We start from the raw sequence: 25,900 nt of genomic DNA, 5'->3' as shown, positions 1-25,900 counted from the left end.
CGACATGATCTTGACCTTGACCTCTCTAAGCTTCATTTCTTCCCGCTCTCCCCCTGTTCCCTCTGCTTCAGTTGCATTTGCCTCCACCACCTTCTCCTCTTTCTTCCCAAGTTGTTTCCCCTGCTCGTCCTGTCTTCCTCCATCTCCCCTGAAAATGTTAAGCTTTAGGGCCTACAGAACCTGGATTCACCCCTGCCAATGGTAAATTCTAATCCTAGAATATTTATTGTTAACCTTATTAATAAATCAGGATTATAAATCATCCCCTATCACTTGTAAACCAAATTCTAAGGTTTTTTAGATCATTGCTTGTCACTTTTCCACTGTGTGTGTTAGAAGCATGATCTGACTCTATTTTAGCATGATCTTACCTGTTAAAGAGTTTCTTCCTTTACATGGAAGGAAAAGGAATCCTGAAAGTAGGATATTTAAGCCCTTAGCCTGGCTTACTTTTGTTCACCAATGGAGAAACTTTAGACAACTTAATCTTTGAGTCTCAATGTCCTCATGTATACAATGGGAGTATATATTATATAAAATAGGAGTAAAATAGAATTACATAAAACAGGTGTAATGTCACCCACCACTGAGGATTTTTGAGATTGTGTATGAAGTAAAGCGTAGGGAAGGTGGAGGAGTAACAGGAAGGCACCTGTTATTTAACAGGTAGTGTTTAGGCCTTCTATACATTTTAAGCCTTATAAGAATAATCTTTTTCATATCAATGAGGAAAAGAACAATACCTTGAGATAAAAATGAGTAAAGCATATGACATTAAAAAAAAAGAAAATTCATTAATTCAACTGCTATTATATTTCAGGGCCTGTGATAAGTGCAGGCCATAGAAAGAAATGTTAAGAAATATATGAATAAATGTTTATACTTAATAGTATTCAAATTAAAATGAAACAACAGTGATTTTCTACTTTGTCCATCTATGAGCAAAGTTAAATTAGTTACCTAGTTTGGAAAGATAAAGAAATATATAGATTTTTTTCAATACTGCAGATGGGGTTATTTGCATAACCTTCTTGGAGAAGGTACTTTAATAATGGTGTATTAAAAACCTTAAAAATATTAAAAACAAAACCAAAAAACCTTTGACGCAGCAATTCCGCATACAGGAATTTATCCAGTGGATATATCAATTTGTTCACACTGACATGTACAGGCTCTTTATTGAAGAGGAATTTGTAATAAATAAACGTTTTGAAAACAACCTAAATCAGTAAGGAAATGGTTAAATAAATTAGATACATCTATATAATATAATACTGATTGGCATTAAAGTAAGAGAAACCATTCTTTAAGATGTTTTATTAATTAAAAAGAGCAAAGAGTCAAACACTATATAGAAAGCTACTATTCGTATATTTTTAAAAAACCAAAATACGTTTATAACTGTACACACACACACACACACGCACACGCACATACACACAACATCTGAAAGTATGCACAGGAAACTGGTATCAGTGATTATTTCTATAAGAGGAACTAAACAGTTGGAATTCAGAGGTGAAAGAAAGGTTTTCATTGTATTCTATTTTGTACCTTTTGATCCATTTAGAATAAAGTCATTTTTTAATGAAACTAACTTAATATTAAGAGTTCCAGTAGAGGAAAATAATGTGCATGTGTGTGATTTACAGTTTCATTAAATAGAAGGATATCTGTGTGATAAAATGTCAATATCTGGAAATATTTGAGACATCACAGAGCCAAGGTCATATTATAAAGCTGTGGGATGGATGAACTGTGAGTTAGATCTTTTTCATTTAGTTAGTTGGTTATTTGATTAATTAAGACAAAAATGACTACTAATACTCCCCTAAATATATGTATGTATGTGTAAATGTGTGTATATATGTATTTATTTATTTTAAAAAATTGAGATATAATTGACATATAACATTATACTACTTTCATGTGTACAACATAATGATTCAGTATTTGAACTATACCATATAGTTACCAAAATGGTAACAGTACCATTTTATAATCCCACCTGAAATATCTGAGGGTTCCAGTCTCTCCACATCCTCACCAATAGTTGGTTTTGTCTAATAGTTATAGCTATTCTAGAGGGTATGAAGTGGTTTCCCATCATGGTTCGGATTTGCATTTCTCTGGTAACTAATGATTTGAGCAGCTTTTCATGTGCCTCTTGGCCATTTATACTTCTTTGATGAACTGGCTATTCAATATTTTGCCCATTTAAAAAATTGAGTTGTCTTCTTATTAATACAGTTCTTCCTGTATTCTAGGTAGAAGTCCTTTATCAGATATACGATTTGCAAATATTTTCTCTGAGTCTGTGGTTTATCTTTTTATTTTCTTAATGGTACTTTGAAGTAAAAGTTGTAAATTTTAGTGAAGTCCAGAACAATGGATTTTAATGTTACAGAATATGAAGAGTTGATTGGTGTGGTTTTAGATTCCATATTTCAATTAACCTTTAAGTTACCATTTGCAGAGTTTTAATATTGTGTCATTTTCTGAAAGGACAATTAAATCATTTTTCCATTTTCGAATTTCATATCTGTATGAAGCTGAATTTTCTTCATATTTTTCAAACTTAATTGCATACTGCCACCAGATTGCATACAGAAGTGGATATGAGAATCCAGTTGTCCTTTATTAAGCCAGACATCAAAGAGGTTTACAAAAATGTAAAACAGTACCCCTCTTGTCATTACTTTTTTTGTGTGTTTTATTTATTTATTTATTTTTGCGGTACGTGGGCCTCTCACTGTTGTGGCCTCTCCCATTGTGGAGCGCAGGCTCAGCGGCCATGGCTCACGGGCCCAGCCGCTCTGCGGCATGTGGGATCCTCCCGGACTGGGGCACGACCCCGCATCCCCTGCATTGGCAGGCAGACTCTCAACCACTGCGCCACCAGGGAAGCCCTGTGTGTTTTAAAGATACAGTTGTTTTTCATTAAAATGTTACTTATGTTAAGATGGAATATGTTTAATGATAATTTTAAGTGAATTGGATAGTTAAATTTTTTTTAGTTTTAATTTCTAACTCATATAAATAGAAGTATCTTGAGATCATCAGTAATTTTCAGAAGTGTGAAAGATTCTTGAGATTAAAAATAAAAATTTGAGAACCGCTGCTTTTAATTTAACATGCCAATTCAGAGTTGCGTAAGACAGCTCTTAAATGTTTATAGCATTGTTTTCTGATTTTCATATAAGTTGTTTTTGTCTGTACTAGATTGTTCACTTTTTGAAAGCAGGGATCATGTATTTTACCTTTATTTTATTTCTCAGATCATAATTCTCCTCCTGGAATAAGTACCCAATGAAGACAACAGGGAATTGAAGGATTTCCCACTGCCCGACATGTTAGGGCAGCATTTACTGTGTTGGCTTTAACATAGATAGCTGTATTTTTTCCTTCAGGTAGAAGAGCACAATGGTCACATCTTTAAAGCCACCCAGTATAGCATCCCTACATACTGTGAGTACTGTTCTTCTTTGATATGGATAATGGACCGAGCCTCTGTTTGCAAATGTAAGTATGAGAGTTCTTTGAGGAATTTTTTAACCACTTGATATTTCTGTTTCCATGAGTTTTCTTAAATCTTCTTTAACATTAAGGAATAATTCACACTCCCTAATTCTTTAACTTCATCTCTCATTATAGTTCCCTTTACCTACTCTTTGTTGGCAAATAAGATATTTTGGTGTGCTTTGGTTACTGTACTTGCAGCTCACTCCATCTGAAATGCTCTTCTCTCAGATGTTAGTATGACATACTACTTCAGTTGATTCATGTCTCCACCCTCCTTTCTAAAATGCCACCCTGTCCCCCAATTCTCTATCCCTTTACTCAGCTTTTCTAGTCTTTATAGTAGTTATCACCACCCAAGATGATGTTAAGTATTCATTTGTTTTCTTGTTTGTCTGTCCCACTAGAATGTGTTCTCTGTAAGGTCAGGAAACTTATCTGTCTCTTCTGTATACCTAGAAGTATACAGAACAGTTCTGGCACATTATAAGTTTTAGTAAATATTTATCGGGTAGATGGACCTATAGATGATTGGATGAATTAATGAACAAATTCTTAGATTATAACCAGAAAGGTACTTTTTTCTACTATAATTCTTTATCAAAACCTTTAAATCCTAGAATGTGAGTGGAGATTTTTTGTGGGTCAGCTTGGTTCTGGCTTACAGAGGGTCTTTAGCGTCTACTCCTGTCATTCCATACATCTATCCTGGTGCTTTTAATAATTTTGTGAGTCTTTGTTTACTAGTGGGCCAGAACTGAATAAAAGAAATATTAGGAAGGGTTGTGTCCAGTATGACAAGGATGGAAATCATGTTCACCATAGTGAAATCAGCACTTGGATATTGCTGGATATGTTCATTTGTTCTATGGTTCAAAAGTGGTTTTCTTTTTGTTTTATTATCAGTAGTCTAAAAAAATTGCAGTGAAAGTGAAATTGGGAGTAGTTTGCCATGTACTTGACTGTTTAATGTTAGTCTGATTCCTGTAGGTTTGGTATGATTTTCTCTGTGATCTGAAACTGAAAATACAAAGAATCTGCTTTTTTTTTTTAATGACTTGGGTGGGTTTGGTTTGATTTCTTAACAGCATTAACTAACTTTTTTTGTGCTTATACTGGTGATTTCTCCAGTACAATGGTATGGTCTCCCCTCCTTGATCTTGGCTTTGAAAACCCCTCAAGTCATGCTTTAGAAGCTCAAGAAGGATATTCAGGTGTTGATGTGCAGGAGCCAGAGCTGGTGTACCAAAATGGTGTAGGCCAAGTAGTTTCTCCATATTCTCCTCTCAGCGTGCCCTTCGCACCTACTGCTGCCTAGCCACCCTGTTATCTCCTGCTCCGAGAAATTATTTCTGCTCTTAACTTCTTCCTTATCTCATCTTCCCAATCACTACTGATATTCTTTATGTTCTGTTTCCTCAGAGCTCTATTCTGGACCTTCTAGGATAGTAAATAAGGCCTTTCTTATATCTTAGTGTGCTACCAAATTTGTTTTTATTTCAGTAAAGGTCTTTGACAGTAATGCTTTTCTTACCCATTGGAATGATTCTTAATAGGTATTTCTTTCATTTTAGCAGATCGTAGAACAAATTTAAGAGGGGAACATGAGCACTAGTTTGTGAATCAGACCACAGAGATACATATTCTGCTGGAATATGGTGGGGACATGGGAGGAGGGGTGGGCAATCTTGAAAGAATAAAAAGCTTTCTCATAGACAGTGGTTAGAAATTTTAGGTATGTTTTTCAACTTCATTTTTCTGAAGTGAATGAATTAAGACAATTTTTCATTCTAATACCATACAAAGTATATGTATGTGATACTATAGCAGTCTCAGCTTTAAAGGAAAAAATTTATGCTCAGAATAAAGCAGTAAACTTACTAAATTCTTGTCACTGATGTACAGACTTCTGAAAATGCTACATTCTTAACCTATTTTTCAGTATGCAAGTATGCTTGTCATAAGAGGTGCTGTCTGAAAACCACAGCCAAGTGCTCTAAAAAGGTAAGAAGTTATCATCTATGAGTAATAAATAACAGGTCTGTTGGTTTTTCGTGCCTTGTAGAAAGAAATCAAGGCCTCTTTGATGATTTTATAGAGTAGCAGTTTTCAAACTTTTTGGCCACAAATCACAGTAAGAAATACATTTTATATCATAATCCAGCATACACATATAGAGGGATGTGTATATATAACTGAATCAATTTTCCTGGAACTATATTTACCTTTACTACATGGGAACTACTAAACTGATTTCACAACCGACAACTTATTAAAACACTTCTTTTAAAGGTTTCCTACTTCTTTAAACACTCATAAGTGTTTCTAGAAATTGTCTTGAAAGTGGTAGGCTACAATTAAAGATTTTAACATGAACAGTAAAATTCACCAGCATAGTTGGTGTTTTTACATATTTCTACTTGGATACACAGATCTAAAAGATACTGAACATGTACTCTGCTACCTTTATGCTTCAATGAAGCAACAATTTTGGAAATATTTCAGGCTTTTATTGGTGTATAATCACATTTTCTTATTTATTAGTCACATATAATTTTAACAATACTATGCAAATCTGAACTATAATAAAATGTGTGTGCATGTTTACAGCCCTTGTATATAGTTTGCATCTGTTCCAAATTAGTAGACAAACATGGCAAAGTACAAAGAGAAATTTGACAAAGGGCTTAAAATACAACGAAGGTGGGGCATCTGCTTCCAGCTAAGACGAAGTAGCTTCTGGCAGACTAATATTCATGCTCATGCTGAGAACAGCTGAAAAAAGTCTGTTGCCTAGCATTAGAAAGCTGCCCAGGCAAATTGAATTTAGGGGCCTAGATCCTACAGAGAAGAGAATTACAGATTGGTGAATCTACATCTATGAGATGTTTCTCTCCTACTGGGAGTTTGTCAATTTTTGTTGTAGGGCAGGAAACCAAGATTCTGGGCAGAGGGCCACACTTAAGAGTCAGAGAAGCCATCAGTGCTCTTAGAAATCTGATAGAGTTATAGAGACAAAAGTTGGAGTTTGGGATTGCCAGGACTTGAGGGACCATGATCCGAACATATAGAGAAGTGAGCCTGAAACTCAGAGGTTTTTCCCTCAAGGCGTTTTCTGAATTCTTAAGCTGCACAGGGCAAGAGGCTAAGAAGCTAAACAGAAAAGCAAATTAAGAGTATTTTGCAGTCTCACAGTGTCAAAGAGAGAAAAATTGGACTTGGATGACCCACCTTTGAAAAAGGACCCTAGTCAATACTCTAGACTCTTCAGTGAGACCTGTGAAGAGGTATACCCCAGGAAGGAGGATGAAGCATTGATAGCATTGATCAACTGAGTATTATAAAAACTGCAAGGCAGTCCTTGATTGGATTAAGATGATCTCTTCCTTTTTCTAGCTACCCACCTACAGAGAATAGCATGAATTCTCTCTAAAGAGAGGTAACATTGTTGAGAGCCTTTACAATTTGTTCACATATGAAATTAGACATTAAGAAATGAGACTAAGAAATAAACAGACAGTATCTGTAGACTCATAGATGACCCATTACTGAATTCACACATGTACTTAAAAAATTTTTAATTAATATGTTTAGATGCTCGATAAAAAGATTTAAAATGGGGCTTCCCTGGTGGCGCAGTGGTTGAGAGTCCGCCTGCCGATGCAGGGGACACGGGTTCATGCCCCGGTCCAGGAAGATCCCACATGCAGCGGAGCGGCTGGGCCCATGAGCCATGGCCGCTGAGCCTGCGCGTCCGGAGCCTGTGCTCCGCAATGGGAGAGGCCACAACAGTGAGAGGCCCGCGTACTGCAAAAAAAAAAAAAAAAAACTTATCTACTTGATATGTATTGAACCCTGCATCTTACAACTGCCTGAATACACAGTCTTTTCAACTGCACATGGAACATTTGACAAAATTGATCATATGTTGGGCCATTAAGCAAGTCCCTACAGATTTCAGAGGATTGAATATTTTGAGAGTATATTCTTTGACCAGAATAAAATTAAGCTGTAAATCAACATAAAGATAACTAGACAATCCTCAAATGAAAATGGAAAAATATTTTGAACGAAATGATGAGGAAAGTATGACACAACAAAAGTGTGGGTATAGCTAAATTTGTGATTAGAGGAATATTTATAGCTTTAAGTATATATTAATATACATTAATAATATATTAATGTACAATACATTATAATACACATTAGAAAGGATACAAGGATAGAAATTTTGTAAACTTCCATCTGTCGAAGGTAGGAAAAGAAAACCCAGCAAATTAAACCCAAAGGCAATAGAAAGAAGATAATAAAGATAAATAAATGAAATGAAAAACATCTATACAAAAGATAAAAAGCTACAAAGCTAAATTTTAGTTCTTTGAAAAGACAATGCATAAACTCTTAGCAAGAGTGATCAATAAAGAGAATTTTTAAAAAACCAATCATTCACAAGAAGAAAAACATACACCACAGATACTGCAAACATTAAAAGGAAAATAAAAGGCTATTATGGACACCTTGATGCTAATAAATTTGACATTTTAGATTAATTGGGCAAATTCCCACAAAAACACAACTAAGTTAAACTAAGTCAAGGAAAAATACAAAATCTAAAGAGTTATATCTATTAAAATAGAATCTGTAATTGAAAAAGCTTCTCACAAAGACATCTTCAGGCCCAGATGGTTTTGCCATTGAATATTTCCCAGTGTTTAAGGAAGAAACACCACCAGTCTTTTACAGACTCTGCCAGAGAATGGTAAAGAGTAAATACTTCAGTACTTTTTTCCCAAATTGACGAATGAAGATAGTGAAACCTTGAAGTCAATCATGAAAAGGATAAAGGAAAATTTCAGTTCAGGCTGTATCATAAGCTTAGATGTAAAAGCCTTAACCAAAATGTTAGTACATTGAATCTGTGCTAATGACAGATGAAAAAAAAAAGACTTCATGATAAAGTTGGGGTTTTTTTTGTTTGTTTTGTTTTTTTTTTGCGGTACACGGGCTTCTCACTGTTGTGGCCTCTCCCGTTGCGGAGCACAGGCTCCAGATGTGCAGGCTTAGCCGGCCATGGCTCACGGGCCCAGCCGCTCCGCGGCATGTGGGATCTTCCGGGACCGGGGCACGAACCCGTGTCCCCTGCATCGGCAGGCGGACTCTCAACCACTGCGCCACCAGGGAAGCCCGATAAAGTTGGTTTTTAATCCATAAATGCAAAGTTGGTTTATGGAAAAAATCAGTTTTTTTGAAAAAATCATTCAAAAATCTGTTGATGTAATTCACCACATTGAACTAATAAAGAAAAAAATATGGTCATCTCAATAAATACAAAAAAAGTTTTAGATAAATTTCAAAAAACACTATTCAAAGAAAAAAAAAATCAACCACGGAGTGGAAGAAGATATTTGCAGCTTGGATCTACAATATCTAAAAAGCATCTACAAGTCAGTAAGAAAGAGATGGTCAACTCTGTGGAAAAATGAGCACATAATTTAAGCAAGCACCTCACAAGAGAGGATTTGCAAATGACCAATAAACCTATGAAAAGGTGACCAGCTTCACTAATCATCAGGGAAATGCAAGTTGCAATCATAGTGAGGTATATACCCACTAGAATAGCTAAAATGAAGAACATCTTAACAAGGATATAAAGCAATTGGAACTTTCATACATTACTGGTAGGAGTTTGAGTTAACCTAATAGCTCTTGAAATTATTTGGCAGTACCTATCAAACCTGAACATAAGCATTTCTCATGACTTAGCAGTGCCACTCTAAGATATATACCCAACATATATACATAGATATCTGTGCCAAAAGACAAAAGAACATTTATATCAGCACTATTTGAAGTATCCCCAAACTGAAAGAAACCTGAATGTCCATCAACAGTAGAATGAATAAATAAATTGTGGTATATTTGTATAATGGAATACAATATGGCAGTGAGATTAAACTGTTGGTACTCACAAACATAATGTTGAGTGAAAGAAGCCAGAAACAAGAATACATACTGTATTATTCAAAAATAAATAAAGTTCAAGAATAAATGAAACTTAACTCATGGAATGCATATTATATGTTATCATTAATATAATGTTCAAAAGCAGTTAAGACTAATTTGTAGTGATAGAAATACAGATACTGGTTATTTGTGAAAGGTGAAATGCATAGTAGTTGGGAGGGTCTTGAGAGGGAGATAATTGCTGGTTATATTCTATTTCTTGATTTGGGTTCTGGTAAGAAGTGTGCATTCATTTTGCCTAAGTCTGTCAAGCTATACACTTAACGATTTATATACTTTTTAATATATGTGTCATACTTCAATAAAGCTTTATTTAAAATATACAAGGAAATTACTTTGGACAGAAAATAACTAAAGACACCCTGCCACCCCTTCCCGCAGAAGAAAAAAAAGAAAATAACTAAAAACATATATTGATTTTACAATAAGAACTCAGAGTTCACTTTTTCTCAGTTGAGAATAGTAAAATTAATTTTTCCCTTAATTTCAAGAAATAGAAATTTTTAGCATGTTTGCTTTAGATTAGTTGGTTTCAAATAAAACTATTTTGAAGTTTTTGTTTAATACCTTCAAGAATTTTATTTTTTTGCTTTCACAAGTCTTACTATTAATATTCCCAATGCCCTAGGGATAGCCATAACATTTAAATAAATAGATTATACGTGTGCATGTGTGTGTCCTAGTAATAGGAAGAAGATTGGCTAAAGTTATTTTGTTTTAATTATTGCAGCAAACATTATTTTATTTCTTTTAACAATTTATTAAGCATTTGCCATATACCAGATACTGTGCTTTGTATGTTCACCTGTAACTTAATTTTTACAATAACCCTCTGAGATAGAAAGGTGATATTCCTATTCCCAGCTATAATCTAGTTGCAAATATGAAATAACCTAATTCATATAGTGACAATATATGCCTCTGCCTTTAGCTATGACATCAATAGTCAGTTAAACTTCCCTTAAGTTTACATAAACACCGAAGCGTTCTTATGCTTCAGAAATTAGTGACAACTAATTAATTTTAAATCAACAGATTTTCAAATGGTACTTGGTGAATGTTTAACATACAAAGTCTATCCCCTTTCTCCTTTGCCCACATCCCATCTTTACATGAAGAGATTTTTTTAATAGAAAGGGAAACAGTAATCAGTTGCCACTGCCTCCATTCTGCCCCATTATTTGGCAGGGGTCGGGAGGATTCCTAGTGGAAGAGGATTGAAACTAACAGCTCATATATTTTTACTCTCAGCATTTATCATAATTCCTTTTCCTCCCAGCTTTCATAACTATGCTTGTAAAACTTGAGGAAAATAAAAAGTAGTTACTCTTAAAGAATTGGATAAATATATTTAACAATGTTTGAATGTATTTGGAAACAAAAATTATTTTTCATTTAGTATGATCCAGAGCTATCATCTCGACAGTTTGGGGTTGAATTATCCCGTTTGACCAGTGAAGACCGAACTGTTCCTTTGGTGGTGGAAAAACTTATAAACTACATTGAAATGCATGGATTATACACAGAAGGTATTTACCGAAAGTCTGGTTCAACTAATAAAATCAAGGAGCTTCGACAAGGTCTAGATACAGGTAAGATAGTGCCCTCTAAATCAAGACCAAATAATTTTATTTAAATAGGTCATCTTATGCTCTTAGCTTTCATCACATGTTGATCATTTTCTTGCAGCCAGAAGAGTGCAGTCTTTTCTGTGGTGCTTGTTTTATCATTTGTAGCTTTCAAAAGAGTCTTTGTTTTTATGTGGTCAATTCAGCAAACATACATTGCATATCATTTGTACAGGCATTATTAGGTACTTCAGACAGATCTCATTTAATCTTTTTTTAACAGTCTGGTAAGATCATGTCTTTAATTTACAAAGAAGAAAATTTAGGTTCAGGGAAATTGAATAATGAGCTGTTGATGAGATGCAGGGCACTGTGCTGATGTTTTTGTATTAATTTTCACAACAGATCTTTGTACTAATCTTCCCAAACAGTGATTATTATCCCTGTTTACAGATGAAGAAACTGAGGCTTACACAGGATCTTGCCCAAAGACTCACCACCAATAAGTGACAAAGCTGGCATTTAACCCATAATCTAAACTATTGCCTGTTAGTCTCTGTTATTCTGACTCCAAGTGGTGCTCTTTCTGATGCATATTCTTGCCTTCCTACATTGATGACATAGTTATTTAAATGGATAAGTAGTGAACTGAACATGTATCTGTGTAGAGCTCTAGCCTCAGTCCTGGAATGTATGCAGAGGTTTGACTTTGGCTTTATGTTCAACTTCTACTCTTCACCACTATTAGAAAGGAATAGATTTTTTTTTTTGTCGGACTGCATGGCTTGTGGGATCTTACTTCCCCGTCCAGGGATTGAGCCTGGGCCCTTGGCAGTGAAAGCACGGAGTTCTAACCACTGGACCACCAGGGAATTCCCAGGAATAGATCTTTTTGAATCACATATAGGTGCAAAGTTTGTCCCTGTGTCACCAAGAATCTACCCACAGGCATCATTCATCCTATGTCATCCCAGTCATCTCATGTATAACCCTAGGGAGTTTATAAGTGAAGCAGAGTAAAGATTTTCTTTACATTTCCTAAGCTCAATTATCACTGTCATTTCATCTCTGAAAATGACTTAAAATCAGTATGACTTTTAGAAACTGTCCTTTGGGCCTTTTTTATGTTTGTCATCTGAAGCATCACTACTAGAAGTATCATTCACAGACCAATTCACAAGAGAAGTACAGAAATTGAGAAAAAGCATTTAGAAACATTCATAGCAATTTAACAGTGCCTTGACATGAAAACTTGTGATCTTTTATTTTACACACCTACCAGTCCGCGACATTTGAAAAACAACCAACAAACAACAACTGTTCCTTTACCACAGTAGGAGCACTGTTCCAAAGCATGGAATTAGATTGTAGAAGATAGTCTGATTAAGAACATGAAGGCATTTTTCAGTCATGATAGTTTCTAAAGTGAATTATTTGACTCTCTGCATGTTTTGGCTTTCTTATCTAACTCTTGTCTCTGAATAGATGCTGAGAATGTAAACCTAGATGACTATAACATACACGTCATTGCAAGTGTATTCAAACAATGGCTTCGTGATTTGCCCAATCCACTCATGACCTTTGAACTCTATGAGGAATTTCTTCGAGCTATGGGTAAGCACAGGCTTCCTGGGTTCAGGGAAGGCCTGCACTTGGGAAAGGAATGCCATCTTCATATTAGATTATTTAGCCGTCCTCTCAGTTGGTTTAGTTCATATAGATCCAAAAATGATACAGTCAGTACAAAACTGCCAGTGAACTCTCACCTTTTCAAATGTTAACTTTTTTAGAAACTCATTAAAAGGTCAGTGTCCTAAAAACTTTCTGAGCAGGTCACCTAGTTGCTTCTTACAAAGAGATTGAAAGACTAAGGTTATAAACAAATTTAAAAATTAAATAGGAGATTTATATTCATTTAAATTGTGAATCTAGGCAAGAACTCAGTGTAAAGTTGGCTGTCTATTTTAAGCCATGCCTAACATGTTGGTTTAGTTTTTCAGTGCTACAGATGTGTAGGATATTGATGAAGGCCTACCTACAAGTGTTTAGGCCCTGAGGCCTGACTCCTCAATTCCCATAAGACTGATTTATAACTTATATAACAATTTATTAATTTTAATGGGGAATTGGTTTGCCACAAAATGCCTGAAAAACTAGGGCATCTCTTGCCCCTTGCTGTAATCAAGAATTACTGGGCTATAGATTAAAACTCATGAGACTGCTTAGAGAGTATAGAACTCAAGCAAAGGGAGATTAGTGGTAACTGTGAGTTGTTCTTCTGCTATACAGGTATAGCTAAAACTCCTAAAAATCAACCCTAGAGCCAGTCGCCCTTGCTACCTAGGGTCTGTCCAGAAGGAATATGTAGTGTATAAGAGAGGATATTCATTCTTATTTGCTGCTCTTACTGCTTTCAGGCCTTCAGGAGAGGAAAGAGACAATCCGTGGTGTATACTCTGTGATTGACCAGCTCTCCCGAACTCATCTCAATACACTGGAACGCCTCATCTTTCATCTAGTCAGGTAACTTCAAGAAACAAAGGAACACTTAACAGTTTCTCTTGGATTCTTTTAAATAAATGAAGAGCTCCTTTGTATGAAAAACTGACAGATCTTTTTTTTTCCTGTTGATAAAGTCAGTGCCTCAAACAGGTGGTTATGATTCCTTGGAGCAGAAATCCTCAGCTGGGTTAGATTGCATGGCAGGTGCTTCTCTGCCCTGTTTGAGCCATGTAACACCTCAGTCTCATGGTGGCGCTGTGTAGCCTAGCCTGTTATCTAACTCCCGAGCTAGAAAGGCTGTGTGTCTGTTGACATAACCTAATTCATAGGAGGAGGGTTCAGACGGAGCTCAGGAATTGACTGACAAAAGACAATTCAGGGGTAGTCTCTCTCTTCTGATTGTAAATATTAGCAATAGTTGGGAAGAAAGCCACCTTTTTCTTTGGATACATATCTTATATGACTGTTTGAAAATGCCTTAAAGTGTCTACATTCTGTAGACATGTTCATCTAGTAACAGTGACCTGGGGCAGTGAGTCACAAATTTTTCCTTGATCAGCTCTCTGCTTGCCTGAATTGCTTCAAGGAACAGAGTAAAAGTACACTTTCCAGAGGCAAAGGAACAGATTTGGGAAAAGTCTACAGTATCTTCCTTCAACTGATAGGAACATCTTTCCAGTACTATGCAGTTGATGTCATTGATCTTCTTTCTCTCATCTCTTCTGCCTACCTCCCTGCAATTTTCCTTTTTCATCCTAGTTTCACTTGTTTTTTTTGTTTCTTAGGATTGCTCTACAGGAAGACACTAATCGAATGTCTGCTAATGCTTTGGCCATTGTATTTGCACCCTGCATTCTCCGCTGCCCTGACACCATCGACCCACTACAAAGTGTGCAGGACATCAGTAAGACTACCACGTAAGGCCAGTCACCATCACCTCTGCAAGACCCCAGGGACTTCTGAGTCAGTGTAGTCACTTTATCCAGATATCAAACATAGTGAATGATTTCTTTTTTTTTCCTTTTTCTTTTTTTTGACCATGCTGCATGTCTTGCAGGGATCTTAGTTCCCCGACCAGGGATCGAACCAGGGCCCCCTGCAGTGGAAGTACAGAGTCCTAACCACTGGACCACCAGGGAGTTCCCCTAGCAAATGATTTTTTTTTTTTTTTAAGTTCATATGTTTTTAATAAGATTGCTAGGTGCCACTGGGCTTTTTTATGCTGAAGATGAAAAATTCCTTTAGGTTCTATTCAACTAAGCATCATTTGTTTTGAAGGGCCTTATTTTTTAAATTTGGCTTTTCTTTAGGAATGATTATAGTTTCCAAATGTATTTTAAAATACCATTTTACCAAATTACATATACTTTGTGTTTTCCTGTAATCTAGTCTAACTGTAGTCTTATGGCTCCGAATCCCTTTGGTCTTAATACTTCAATATTCCTGTATTTCACCTTGCCCTTTTTTCATGGACCTCTGATTTCCTTCTAGAGTGGTGATTCTTAACCTTTTCTGCAAAAGGAGCTTTCCCCAAAAAAGCCTAGTGTTTGCGTCCCGTTCCCAGAGAGTGATTTAATTGGTCGGGGGTGTGGCCTAGGCATTGGGACTTACAACTGCTCCTCAGATGGATACTAAAGTGCAGCCAAAGTTGTGAACCACCATTATAAACCCTGTCTCTGAGCTCATAAAATAAGGGATGTTGATTTTTCTTTTATCCTCCAACTATCTACCACACTTAGCTGAAAAATAGTCTGTGGGTGCTACAATTTATTTGATTTGACAATTTATTTGATTGACTTCAGCACTTAATAGTTTTCTCTTTTCCTGTTTCAGCTGTGTGGAGCTGATTGTTGTGGAACAAATGAATAAATATAAGGCTCGTCTCAAAGACATCAGTAGCCTGGAATTTGCTGAGAATAAGGCAAAGACCAGGCTGTCACTGATTCGTAGATCAATGGTAAGATGCAGGACATGGAATCACAGGGGGAAATGGGAGCCTTCCTCAGATTTTAAGTACATATTATGATATGTAGAGAGAGATTATTCTTCGAATCTTTTTCACATGGAACAAGTGAAAAAAAAAAAAGTCACCTTATCTCAGGGTACTATGTATGCCTCATGTTTGTTCTTTGAGCTGTCTTTAGTTATATACACAGAATACAGTTAACTATGAAGAATTTTTAAACTCAAGTATTTGGGTAAAATGTTGGTGGTTTAATAATTTGCCCTGTTTTCTTTTCCTGTCCTTTCTATGAAAACGTAACCCACCCTAACTTTTGAGTCTACTTTCTTCCACCGTCTGTTCCCAACCTCAACCATGTCACTTTTGGTGGTCCGGCCAATAGTTCTGGGATGTAGAGAACTTACTCACTTGCAAGAATGTGAGTCATAGGATATAGAACTCCACTATGAGTCTACTATTATCAAATAAAGATTTCTTTGAGGGTTTATTGCTAGGTTTTGAAAAAAGCCTTACAAAAATGATAATTTATTTCTTCCATTTGCCCATTTGTCTGTTTAATATCTTCCTTTGTAACTGGTGACCTATATATAAACAACTCCATTTCACACTGACCAATAATCAGTAGGGTCTAGATAACTGGAAACCTATTGTTGCATTAAAGTTTAATTATTGCCCATTTACTACCCTTCCCCTGAATTGTAAAACAAAATTGTATTAGTGAACACCCAATCAGATCCCCAGTAAATCTCTAAAGAGAAACAGGCTTCCCCATCATTGTGCCCATGTTTTTGCAGAGGCCCAGCAATACTTCCTCTATACTTGGTAGTTTATACTTAGGTTAGCATTAAAGTAACTCCATTTCTTCCTTTACTATTAAACTGCCTGGCACAGGACAAGTGCACAACAAATGTCTGTAGATTAAGTTAATGAAGGGTGTTCTCTAAAAACAAACATAAACACAGAATTTCTCCAGTCAGTAAAGGTATTAAATAAAGCTCATCACAGAACACGTTCTGAATCTTTTCTCCAGGAAATGAAAACAGAAACCCCATTTAAAGGTGAAACCCTGGGCTTCCCTGGTGGCGCAGTGGTTGAGAGTCCGCCTACCAATGCAGGGGACACGGGTTCGTGCCCCGGTCCAGGAAGATCCCACATGCTGTGGAGCAGCTGGGCCCATGAGCCATGGCCGCTGGGCCTGCGTGTCCGGAGCCTGTGCTCCGCAATGGAAGAGGTCACAACAGTGAGAGGCCCACGTATCGCAAAAAAAAAAAAAAAAAAAAAAAAACCCTTTCTGTAGTATGAATTTTTATGAACTCAGTTCTGAGAGGCCCAAGTTAGCAGTGCCCATCCAGGGAAGACAGGAAGAGACCTTTTACTATAAGGCTACTTTTCAAAGCAGGTAGACAAGCTGTGCTTTTTTGCTGATGCTGCGGAAGACAGATATATTCATTCCATTGAAAGATTAAACCTCTTTAATGGGGCAATGACATGTACATTCTAACCTTCTGCTTTCCTTTTCATGTCCTTCCTAATCCAGAAACCTGTACTAATTGCAGTTAGATTTATGAGCATTACCCGCAATTCAGTCTCGGTATGTATTAATATTGCAATGTGTCACAGCCACTTTACATTATTGTCTCTCATCCATCCAGGAGTTGTTCTGCTCTGTCTATCATCCATGCCTGTCCACCCTCCATGTGCAGCCCCAATTCAGGTCCCACTTCCTGATCAGCCTTCACTTGCTTTTCTCTTACTCTCTTTCTTTAGAACCTTTATTTTCTTTCCTCTGTGTCATGCAGTTGAACAATGTCCATTTATAATATACTGGTTTTTCCTCTTTGTGGATTTCTTCTTTGGTTGGATCATTGAAAGGTGAACATTGAAAGCATTAAGGTATCAAATAAATTTCTGCTCTGTGAGCTTTGTTCTCATCAGTCTCTTCCTTTATTACATAAAAACCTATTACTGTTTTTAGCATTCTCCATCATTAGAAATACTTATTTGCCCATTTCTATCTGTGACTTTGATGGTGTCTTCCTAGACGTAGAAGTATGACTGTTATCTACTCAGCATTTTTTAGACAGTGCTGCAAGTAGTAGTGAGCAAATTGATGGACTGGTTCTAGACTTAAATAATAATAGTATAATAGATCTCATACCAGGATTTCATATAAAAAAAAGAATGGAGAGATGGAACACCAATATATATGGAAACTAATTGCAAAGACTATCCATCTATGTGTAACCAGTTCATTAAGGATGTCAATTTGCTGGGATATAAATGTCAGTCAGTTTTGCTTTTTATCTAGTAACTGCCTTCCAACTCTACCATGTCAAAATCCCCTTTTCTACTGGATATCAACTACCTTAACAGCATCTTTTGACTATTCCATAATTTTTAAATGCTCTAGTCTTAGTCCGGTATTTAAGACTTAGTTCTCTTCATATTATATCTTCATATTATAACATCAGCCACAGGCTTGATCCAGTACTCATCACTTTCTTCCAGGATAGACTAGACCTTAATCTGGGGCTGAAAACTTTGGGGGTGAGTGAGTAGGTTCTTTTTGTCATACACTTCTGCCCTCCCTCCTTTTTTCCTTGTTTTTTTTTTTTTAATTTCGAAATTCCAGAACATACCTGACTCCAAGAGTTGTTTGTTTTGTTTTTGTTCTTTTAAATTTTTTATTTATTTATTTATATTTTGGCTGTGTTGGGTCTTCATTGCTGTGTGTGGGCTTTCTCTAGTTGTGGCGAGTGGGGACTACTCTTTGTTGTGGTGCGCAGGCTTCTCATTGTGGTGGCTTGTCTTTGTTGCAGAGTACGGGCTCTAGGCACGCAGGCTTCATTCAGTAGTTGTGGCACATGGGCTCAGTAGTTGTGGCTCGCAGGCTCCAGAGCACAGGCTCAGTAATTGTGGCTCACGGGCTCTAGAGTGCAGGCTCAGTAGTTGTGGTGCACGGGCTCAGTTGCTCCATGGCATGTGGGATCTTCCCGGACCAGGGCTCGAACCTGTGTCCCCTGCCTTGGCAGGCAGGTTCTTAACCACTGCACCACCAAGGAAGTCCCTGCCCACCCTCTTTCTTGTGCTGTTTCTTCCTCTGGTGTTGAAACTGAGAGGAGTGATATAGGAAAGGCAGAATTCTACGTGATATGCCAGTATTGAGGTGACAGTATTCTTGGTTGTTCAGCACTACTATTCAAACTCATTGTCAGTAGGCTAAATGAAGATAAGTGGTATCTCCAATTGACCCTGCTGACAGTGAGCAGAAGGCTATAGGCATTGGCAGTCCCTTGCTTTGGTTACACCTTCTGGCTAAACCTGACGGATGGCATTCATACTGTGCGACTCTGATATGTATGTCTTTTTTTTGCCTCAAGACATTACCCAATCAGATCTACCTCCCATGGCCAGTTCTAGGGCCTACAAGCACACTGGGGGAAAGGTTACATTTTTCATACCTCTTGGTTCCCAAGAACTCAAGGTGGGTAAGTCTTGCCTACCTCTCTATCTGACTCTTCCCACCACACTCTTTTCCCCACTTCTCTTTTCCCCTGTGCATATAACAGAGTTGCAAATCAGTAAGTCTTTTGCCTATACAGACAACCTAATGGAATGAAATACCAGTTTCCCTTTCTTTTAGATGAACTCAAACCTTGATTCTTACCTTCTGGATTCAGTGATGACACTGCCGTTTTCCTGTAAGAGGGGAGGGAATATCCTCTTTTCATAAACTCTGTGTTTCCCTGAAATTCCAATAACCCCTCTTTCTTTTTAGCCTTTTTAGATTTACATTGAGGGAAAGGTGTTAGAATATTGATCACAGTATTGATTTAAAAAAATGAAACTCTCAGTAAGCCCTGAGAGGAGAAGCTGGTACCAACTACTCTTGGCTCTTTAAAGCTAGAAGAAGGGCTGCTTAATTATCCTCAGCTTTGGATCTTAGCCACAAGTTTGCAACAAGAGGAAAAATCCCACTTAACATCCTATTGCATATGCATCTCTAGCTGTAGAAAAGGTGTTAGTCCCAGACTTAAGAACAAGACCGTGTCTAGGACGTATTTGGTATTCATTCAGCATCTAAGGGATTGAATCTAAGAATTGAATCTAGGAGAGAGCAGTGAGTTTTAGGTTATTCACTACAAATAAACTAATCAAAGTCAATAGTATTCAGGTCTTCATAGATGAAAAAATTGCTATTCCATAATTAAATACAATGGTGACTTTGCTGAAATGAAGAGTGAAATGAATTTTCAAAAAGTATGTTATATTATTGCCAATGTGAAAAGTCATTTGGGTTGGGTGTTGAAAGATGAGTAGTAATTTAACAAATGGTGAGAAGACAGGGGAATGACAATTCCAGAGGCAAAGAAGCACGAAACAGATATCTGTGAATAATGACTGCCTTGTGTAGCTTGAGCTGGTCAGGTGGTGTGGAAGTGGCAGAAGAGTTTGGGAAGGTAGACTGGAACCAGATGTGCAGCATTAAGAATTTTGGGGCTTCCCTGGTGGCTCAGTGGTTGAGAGTCCACCTGCCGATGCAGGGGACACGGGTTCGTGCCCCGGTCTGGGAAGATCCCACATGCCACGGAGCGGCTGGGCCCGTGAGCCATGGCCGCTGAGCCTGCGCGTCCGGAGCCTGTGCTCCGCAATGGGAGAGGCCACAACAGTGAGAGGCCCGCGTACCACAAAAAAAAAAAAAAAGAATTTTGAATTTTCCCGTTTTGAAGCACTTGGGAGCTATGGAAAGGTTTTGAAGTAGGGGAATGTCACCATCATTTCTTTTAGAAAAATAACTGGTAGCATTCTAAAGAAGAATGGATTAGAGATGGGCAAGACTGGCAGCCATATATCAGTTAGGAGACTCTTGACTTGTAAGTAATCATATTTGCCATCACTATAATAGGTTGAATCCTGATCATGTCATTTTGAAAATATGTTTCTGCTACCATGTACTTTCCACAGAATTAGATTTATGGAGCATAATCTTTGACTCTAGGCTATTCCCAGAGTAGGATTTCAGAATATGATATGCTCACAGTCCATCCAGTTATGCCTCTTCTATAACAAATAGGTTTTTTTTGTAACTTATTTTTGTTATAATTCTAAGCATAAGTATTGATTTAGTATGAGAAGATAATATAATATGAGAATGAGAAGATAATATAATATGAAGAATATAATTTGAAATAAATATAAGAATATAATTTGAAAGAATATAATTTGAAATAAAGTTTACTAATCTATAGAACCCTCACAAATTATCCTCTTGAAAGATGTTACACACAAAGGTTTTCATAGCCAAACAAAGTTTAGCATATAATGTGCAGTACTTCCAAAACTTTAATGTGGAGTGCTTTCTTCATGATGAGTCTAGTTGAACAGGGGTTCTAAAAAAAGCATTTTAAAAACAACATTCTAATTTTTAAAAATAGTATCAGTTGCTATTTTATGTACTCAGTTTGGAATTTTAAAATTGCTCTAAGTCTTTTCAGGATTTTCTTGCGGCGCTCATAGTGGTTGGCAGTACTTATAAATTTTGCGTCATCTAGGCTTATTGAAGAACTTACCTGCATGTCTCTGTTAGAAATTTGCATACCTGCAATTCTGTATCATTGTGGATCTGTGGGGGTAAGCTATGCAACTGAGAACACCAAAAGAAGCAAGAAATGCCCTTCCAGAAGTTAAGTATTAATAATTGGAAAGTTAAGAATCAATTGAAATGTGGCAGCTTTGAAGAGCTCCAAAAGAAAAAGATATTCCAAGTGTGGACTTGATTCTAGCAAAGGGTCCTGTCATTTCCTTATGTTAGTGCATGCTGTCTAAGTCTACTGTTCACATTCAGGTGACTTGACATAATAAGAATCAGACCCAGAGAATGAAGATTTTCTGAGAATATAGAAGTGTTCTTACTGTTTCTGGTACTGACCAGAAAGTATTTTTGTAGTATTAATCTTTTTTTTTTCAAGATATAATTGACATATAACATTCTTAGTTTTAGGTATAGCACAATGATTTGATATATGTATATATTGTGAAGTGATTATCATAATAAGCTTAGCTAACATTCATCACCACATACAGTTAATAATTTTTTCTTGTAATAAGAACGTGTAGTGTTCTCTTTGATAACACCACAACAGAAGACCCTTGCTTTTTCTATTCCTCCGGAACCCTCTTTCAAAGATCATGATGATAAGCAAGAGGCATTACTTGAAGATCCACATGCAGGAAACATGCAGCGCCAATGATGAGGAGGATTAGGCACAGGACCTCTTTGGGAGAGTAGGCAAAAGGAGAACAGTATTTGTGCTCCTTTTTGTGAATTGTGAAAGAAGCATCTCTTTTGAAGCCTTGAAATCATCTCTCTCAGATGTGGACAAATGGGAAGAAAAGTTATGTAGGGAATTCTTGTAGATAGAATTCCATAGGAGTGGAAGAACTACAGTAATATCTGGCAAGGGGACGTGACGCTCTTCAAGAGGCCTGAAAATTAGGTTTGGGGGAATAAAAGGCAGAAGTTAGGAAGTAAGGAAATATAAGGATTCTGTGATCTTGGGATGACAGGATTATATGTGAGAGAAGAGAAGGTGAAGATTTACAAACAGCAGAGTGAGTGAGCCAGGTGGGTTGAGAGTTTAGAGAGTAAAAAGTACAGAATACTAGACAAGCATAAATGATGGTGGCTCCCTATGCAATTTTTGCTGCTAGATCTACCAGTTGTATCCTAAAAATCGATTGTTAAATATTTTCATTTCACTCTTTTATCTCCTTTTTTAAAAAATTCAGATTTGAAACTTAATACTAGCTCTTTTTGTATAATGATGTACTCAGTGCTTTTAAAGAAGCTGTTTTCTCACAGAACTTGGAAGATAAACTATTTTATATTTATCATTTTCAAATGACTGGAATTACTTCTTTCTCTTACAGTATATAATATCTTTTAAAATTAGGCATTTGATAAATCTAAGATCTTGTGTTTCTACATAAAAGACACATTTACATACTTGTTTCATGCTCATTGTGGAAAAATTTGAACAGTAGGGTAAAGTGCAAAAAGCAGGAAGAAAATCACAATTTTCTATTAATATTTTAGAATACTTATATTTCCCTTGAACTTTTTCCTTATGTATGTGTAGTGAAGTTATGACAGTCCTATGGTATTCATAGTTTTATGTTTCTTTTATTATTATTTATTTATTTAATTTATTTATTTTTTTGCGGTACGCGGGCCTCTCACTGTTGTGGCCTCTCCTGTTGCGGAGCACAGGCTCTGGGCGCGCAGGCTCAGTGGCCATGGCTCACGAGCCCAGCCACTCCGCGGCATGTGGGATCTTCCCAGACCAGGGCATGAACCCGTGTCCCCTGCATTGGCAGGTGGACTCTCAACCACTGCGCCACCAGGGAAGCCCTTCTTTTATTATTTTAGGAAGATTTTTGTAGAGTTAAAACATGAATTCAATTCAGTATTGTAAATCCATTTGATATTTTTAAACTTACAGTTTTACTAAATAAAAATGAGACTACGTTCCATCTATGTTTCTTCAGAGGTACTTCTCATTTTAGACTACACTTTAGACACATCTTTTTTTCCTTCCCATTCTCTTCTGCAGATGAGACCTGTCTTCCTAGCCCCACTTATTGATTCATTTTCATTTATTCTCATTCATTTTTTCAACAAAAATGTAACAGTTCTGTTGTGTTTTAGGCACTTGTGCTAGGTGCTGGAGGTATAGAAATGACAAGGTCTCTTCTTTAGATAAATTAACAGTCTAGTAAGCAAAGGTATAAATAGTTGTAGTTCAGTTTACTAAATCTCATCTTGTCTGTTCAGAAAGCTGTAGGGAAGCATAGAGAGCTAGATGACTTAATACCTGAGAACACTGAATAAACTTCAATGGCTAGAATGTAAGATTTCTTGGTAAGAATGAAGGAAGGGAAGAGTGATAAGATATAATGAATTAGCAAATAAGTTTTTGGGTTCTTAAATTCCAGGATTAGTAGTTTGGATTTGATCTTTTTAGGCCTTGAGAGGCCATCAAAGATTGTCTAAGAGTTTCCTCTTTTAAAAACACTGGACATAAAGTTTCACAGAGGAATTTTACCAACCCTTTAAAAACATAACAATACAATTTAATCTGTTCCAGAGCTGAGAGGGAAAAGGTCTTTTTTTATGAAAAGAGTGTAACATTGGTACTTTTTAACACCCTGCCCGAAAAAGAAAAACTAACAAAAATTTTACATGAAAGTATTAAAGGCAGCAGAGTACAGGATGGGCTCTGGACTAAACTTTTGTGTTTAAATCCTAGCACCAGATTACTAGCTATTGTGACATGGGCAAGTCATTTAATCTCCATGCCTCAGTTTTCTCATGTATAAACTGGAGTTAATAGTACCAGACTCACAGGATTAAATGAGTTTATACTTGTAAAGCCACAGAACAGGACTTGATACACTGAGATATATATATATTTACACACATATATATACACATATGTGTATATCAATAAAACACTTGATATATAAATTCAGAACTGCCTCATCTGTCAATATTAATCCCCAAATCCCAAGTTAAAATATTAGCAAGCATAGCTCAGTGGCCCATAAACATAAACTTTGACTAAGTGTGATTTAACCCAGGAATGCAAGAATGATTCGATTAGCATAATTCACCATGTTAATTGATCTGTAGGAAAAATATAATATTATCCTCATAGATATTTAAGGGGCATTTGATATAATTATACAGGTATTATTTTTTAAATTCTTATTAAAATAGGGATATATCTATAATTCCTTAGCATGATAAAATATATCTGTTATATCCCCCAAACCAGTATCTTGCTTAATGGAGAAACATTGGAAGCTTTCTAATTAAAACTGGGAAAAGGCAAGAATGTCCATTATCCTCATTGTTATTTGCCCTTGATCTGGAGGTACTATCTAATGCAATTGGGTAATAAAAAGGAATCAGAGGTATAAAACTTATAAGAAGAAGTAGAATTATCACTATTTTCATTATGATTGTATATATGCAAAACTCAAGAAAATCAACTTAAAAACTAATTAAAATTATAGGGTATCTGAGTACCATTGATAACTTTGATATGTACTACCCATTGGATGATATAATGGAAGAAAAATGCCCATTTTTATTAGCATGCACTCAAAACAGCAACATAAAATACCAAAGAATATACTTAAGAAATGTAGAACAAGAAATGTGGAAGATTTATACAGACAGAGTCTTAAACCCCAAGAATTACAAAAGAAGATTTGAACAAATAAATGCATTTGGAAAGGAAGACTGAATATATAAAGATGTCAGTTCTTCCTAAATTCATCTATTCGTTTATTGTTCTAACACCCAGTAGGATGGAGAGAGGATCTGTTGAGACCCACCTAAACTTTCAGACTCATAAGACTACCGTGAGCTACACTTGGCATCAGAATCATGTAGAAGAATATGGGACAGGAAGCACAGCATGCCAGCAGACAACATAAGGTCTTCCTTTTATGCCAGAGTCGTTGTAGCGAGTCATGCTGCCACGCCACCATCAGGGTGTTAGCTATATCTTTAGTCTCTCAAGTCACAGCTCAAGTGCAAGGAAAAAGAGGTCCACATTTAGTGGTTGCAGATCTGTTCTGCCTTAGAAGTTTCATGCCTCCACAGGAGTCAGTATCTTTCATAAAATTCCAGACATGGTTTCCTGGGTCCCTGCAAGGGATATGTCTAATTACAGCAGACTCCACACTCAAAGAGTCTAAATATATAGGTTTCAACTAGATATTTATAATTTATCATTCCTTCTTCAGATGCCAATCGGTAATTTTTGCCAGAGACAATGTTGTCTAGTAACATCATTTACATGCTACCTTTATCAGGTTTCCAGGGTCCTGAGCTAGAACATGGACCAAAGATCAAATTCTCATAGACAAGGAAAGAGTTTTGTAACATTTCACCAACAAGATGTGATGTCAATAAAAACAACAAAAGAATATTTGGGGGGACCTTGACAAGATGCTACTAAAATTGATAATAAGAAAATAAGGAAGCAGGAAAACTAAGAAAATCCTTAAAAAAGAAAAAGAAAGGATCATAAACATTAAAGTGAGTGACATTTCAGAGGTATACTATTCAATAAATGGTGAAGGAAAAAAGGATAGTCGTGGAGAAAAAACAAGAAAAATTAAAATGTTGATCTAAATTAATCAAAGACTAAAAATTTAAAAATAAAAGTGCTAGGAGTATAGTCATCTCTCAGTATCCACAGGGAATACTATGATAGGGGTTTCAGAACCCCCGCCCCAAAGATACCAAATT

At 36.4% G+C, this 25,900-nt stretch overlaps 1 protein-coding gene across 2 annotated transcripts in view; it reads left to right on the top strand.

Annotated features, from left to right (window-relative positions):
• The window catches only part of MYO9A (myosin IXA), a 221,325-nt gene that overhangs the window by 176,092 nt on the left and 19,333 nt on the right, over nt 1–25,900 (top strand). For both annotated transcript variants that reach the window (XM_082648185.1, XM_082648184.1), the window contains 7 exons: nt 3,411–3,522; nt 5,462–5,523; nt 10,943–11,135; nt 12,597–12,725; nt 13,529–13,634; nt 14,399–14,530; nt 15,447–15,570. In XM_082648185.1, coding sequence (XP_082504311.1) covers nt 3,411–3,522; nt 5,462–5,523; nt 10,943–11,135; nt 12,597–12,725; nt 13,529–13,634; nt 14,399–14,530; nt 15,447–15,570 — 858 coding nt within the window. The remainder of the gene's footprint in view (nt 1–3,410; nt 3,523–5,461; nt 5,524–10,942; nt 11,136–12,596; nt 12,726–13,528; nt 13,635–14,398; nt 14,531–15,446; nt 15,571–25,900) is intronic.

Source organism: Grampus griseus, assembly GCF_964374135.1.
Source record: "Grampus griseus genome assembly, chromosome: 2".
Classification (NCBI taxonomy): domain Eukaryota; kingdom Metazoa; phylum Chordata; class Mammalia; order Artiodactyla; family Delphinidae; genus Grampus; species Grampus griseus.
Note: the sequence above shows the minus strand (reverse complement) of the source record. Positions and strands in the feature narration are given on the sequence as shown.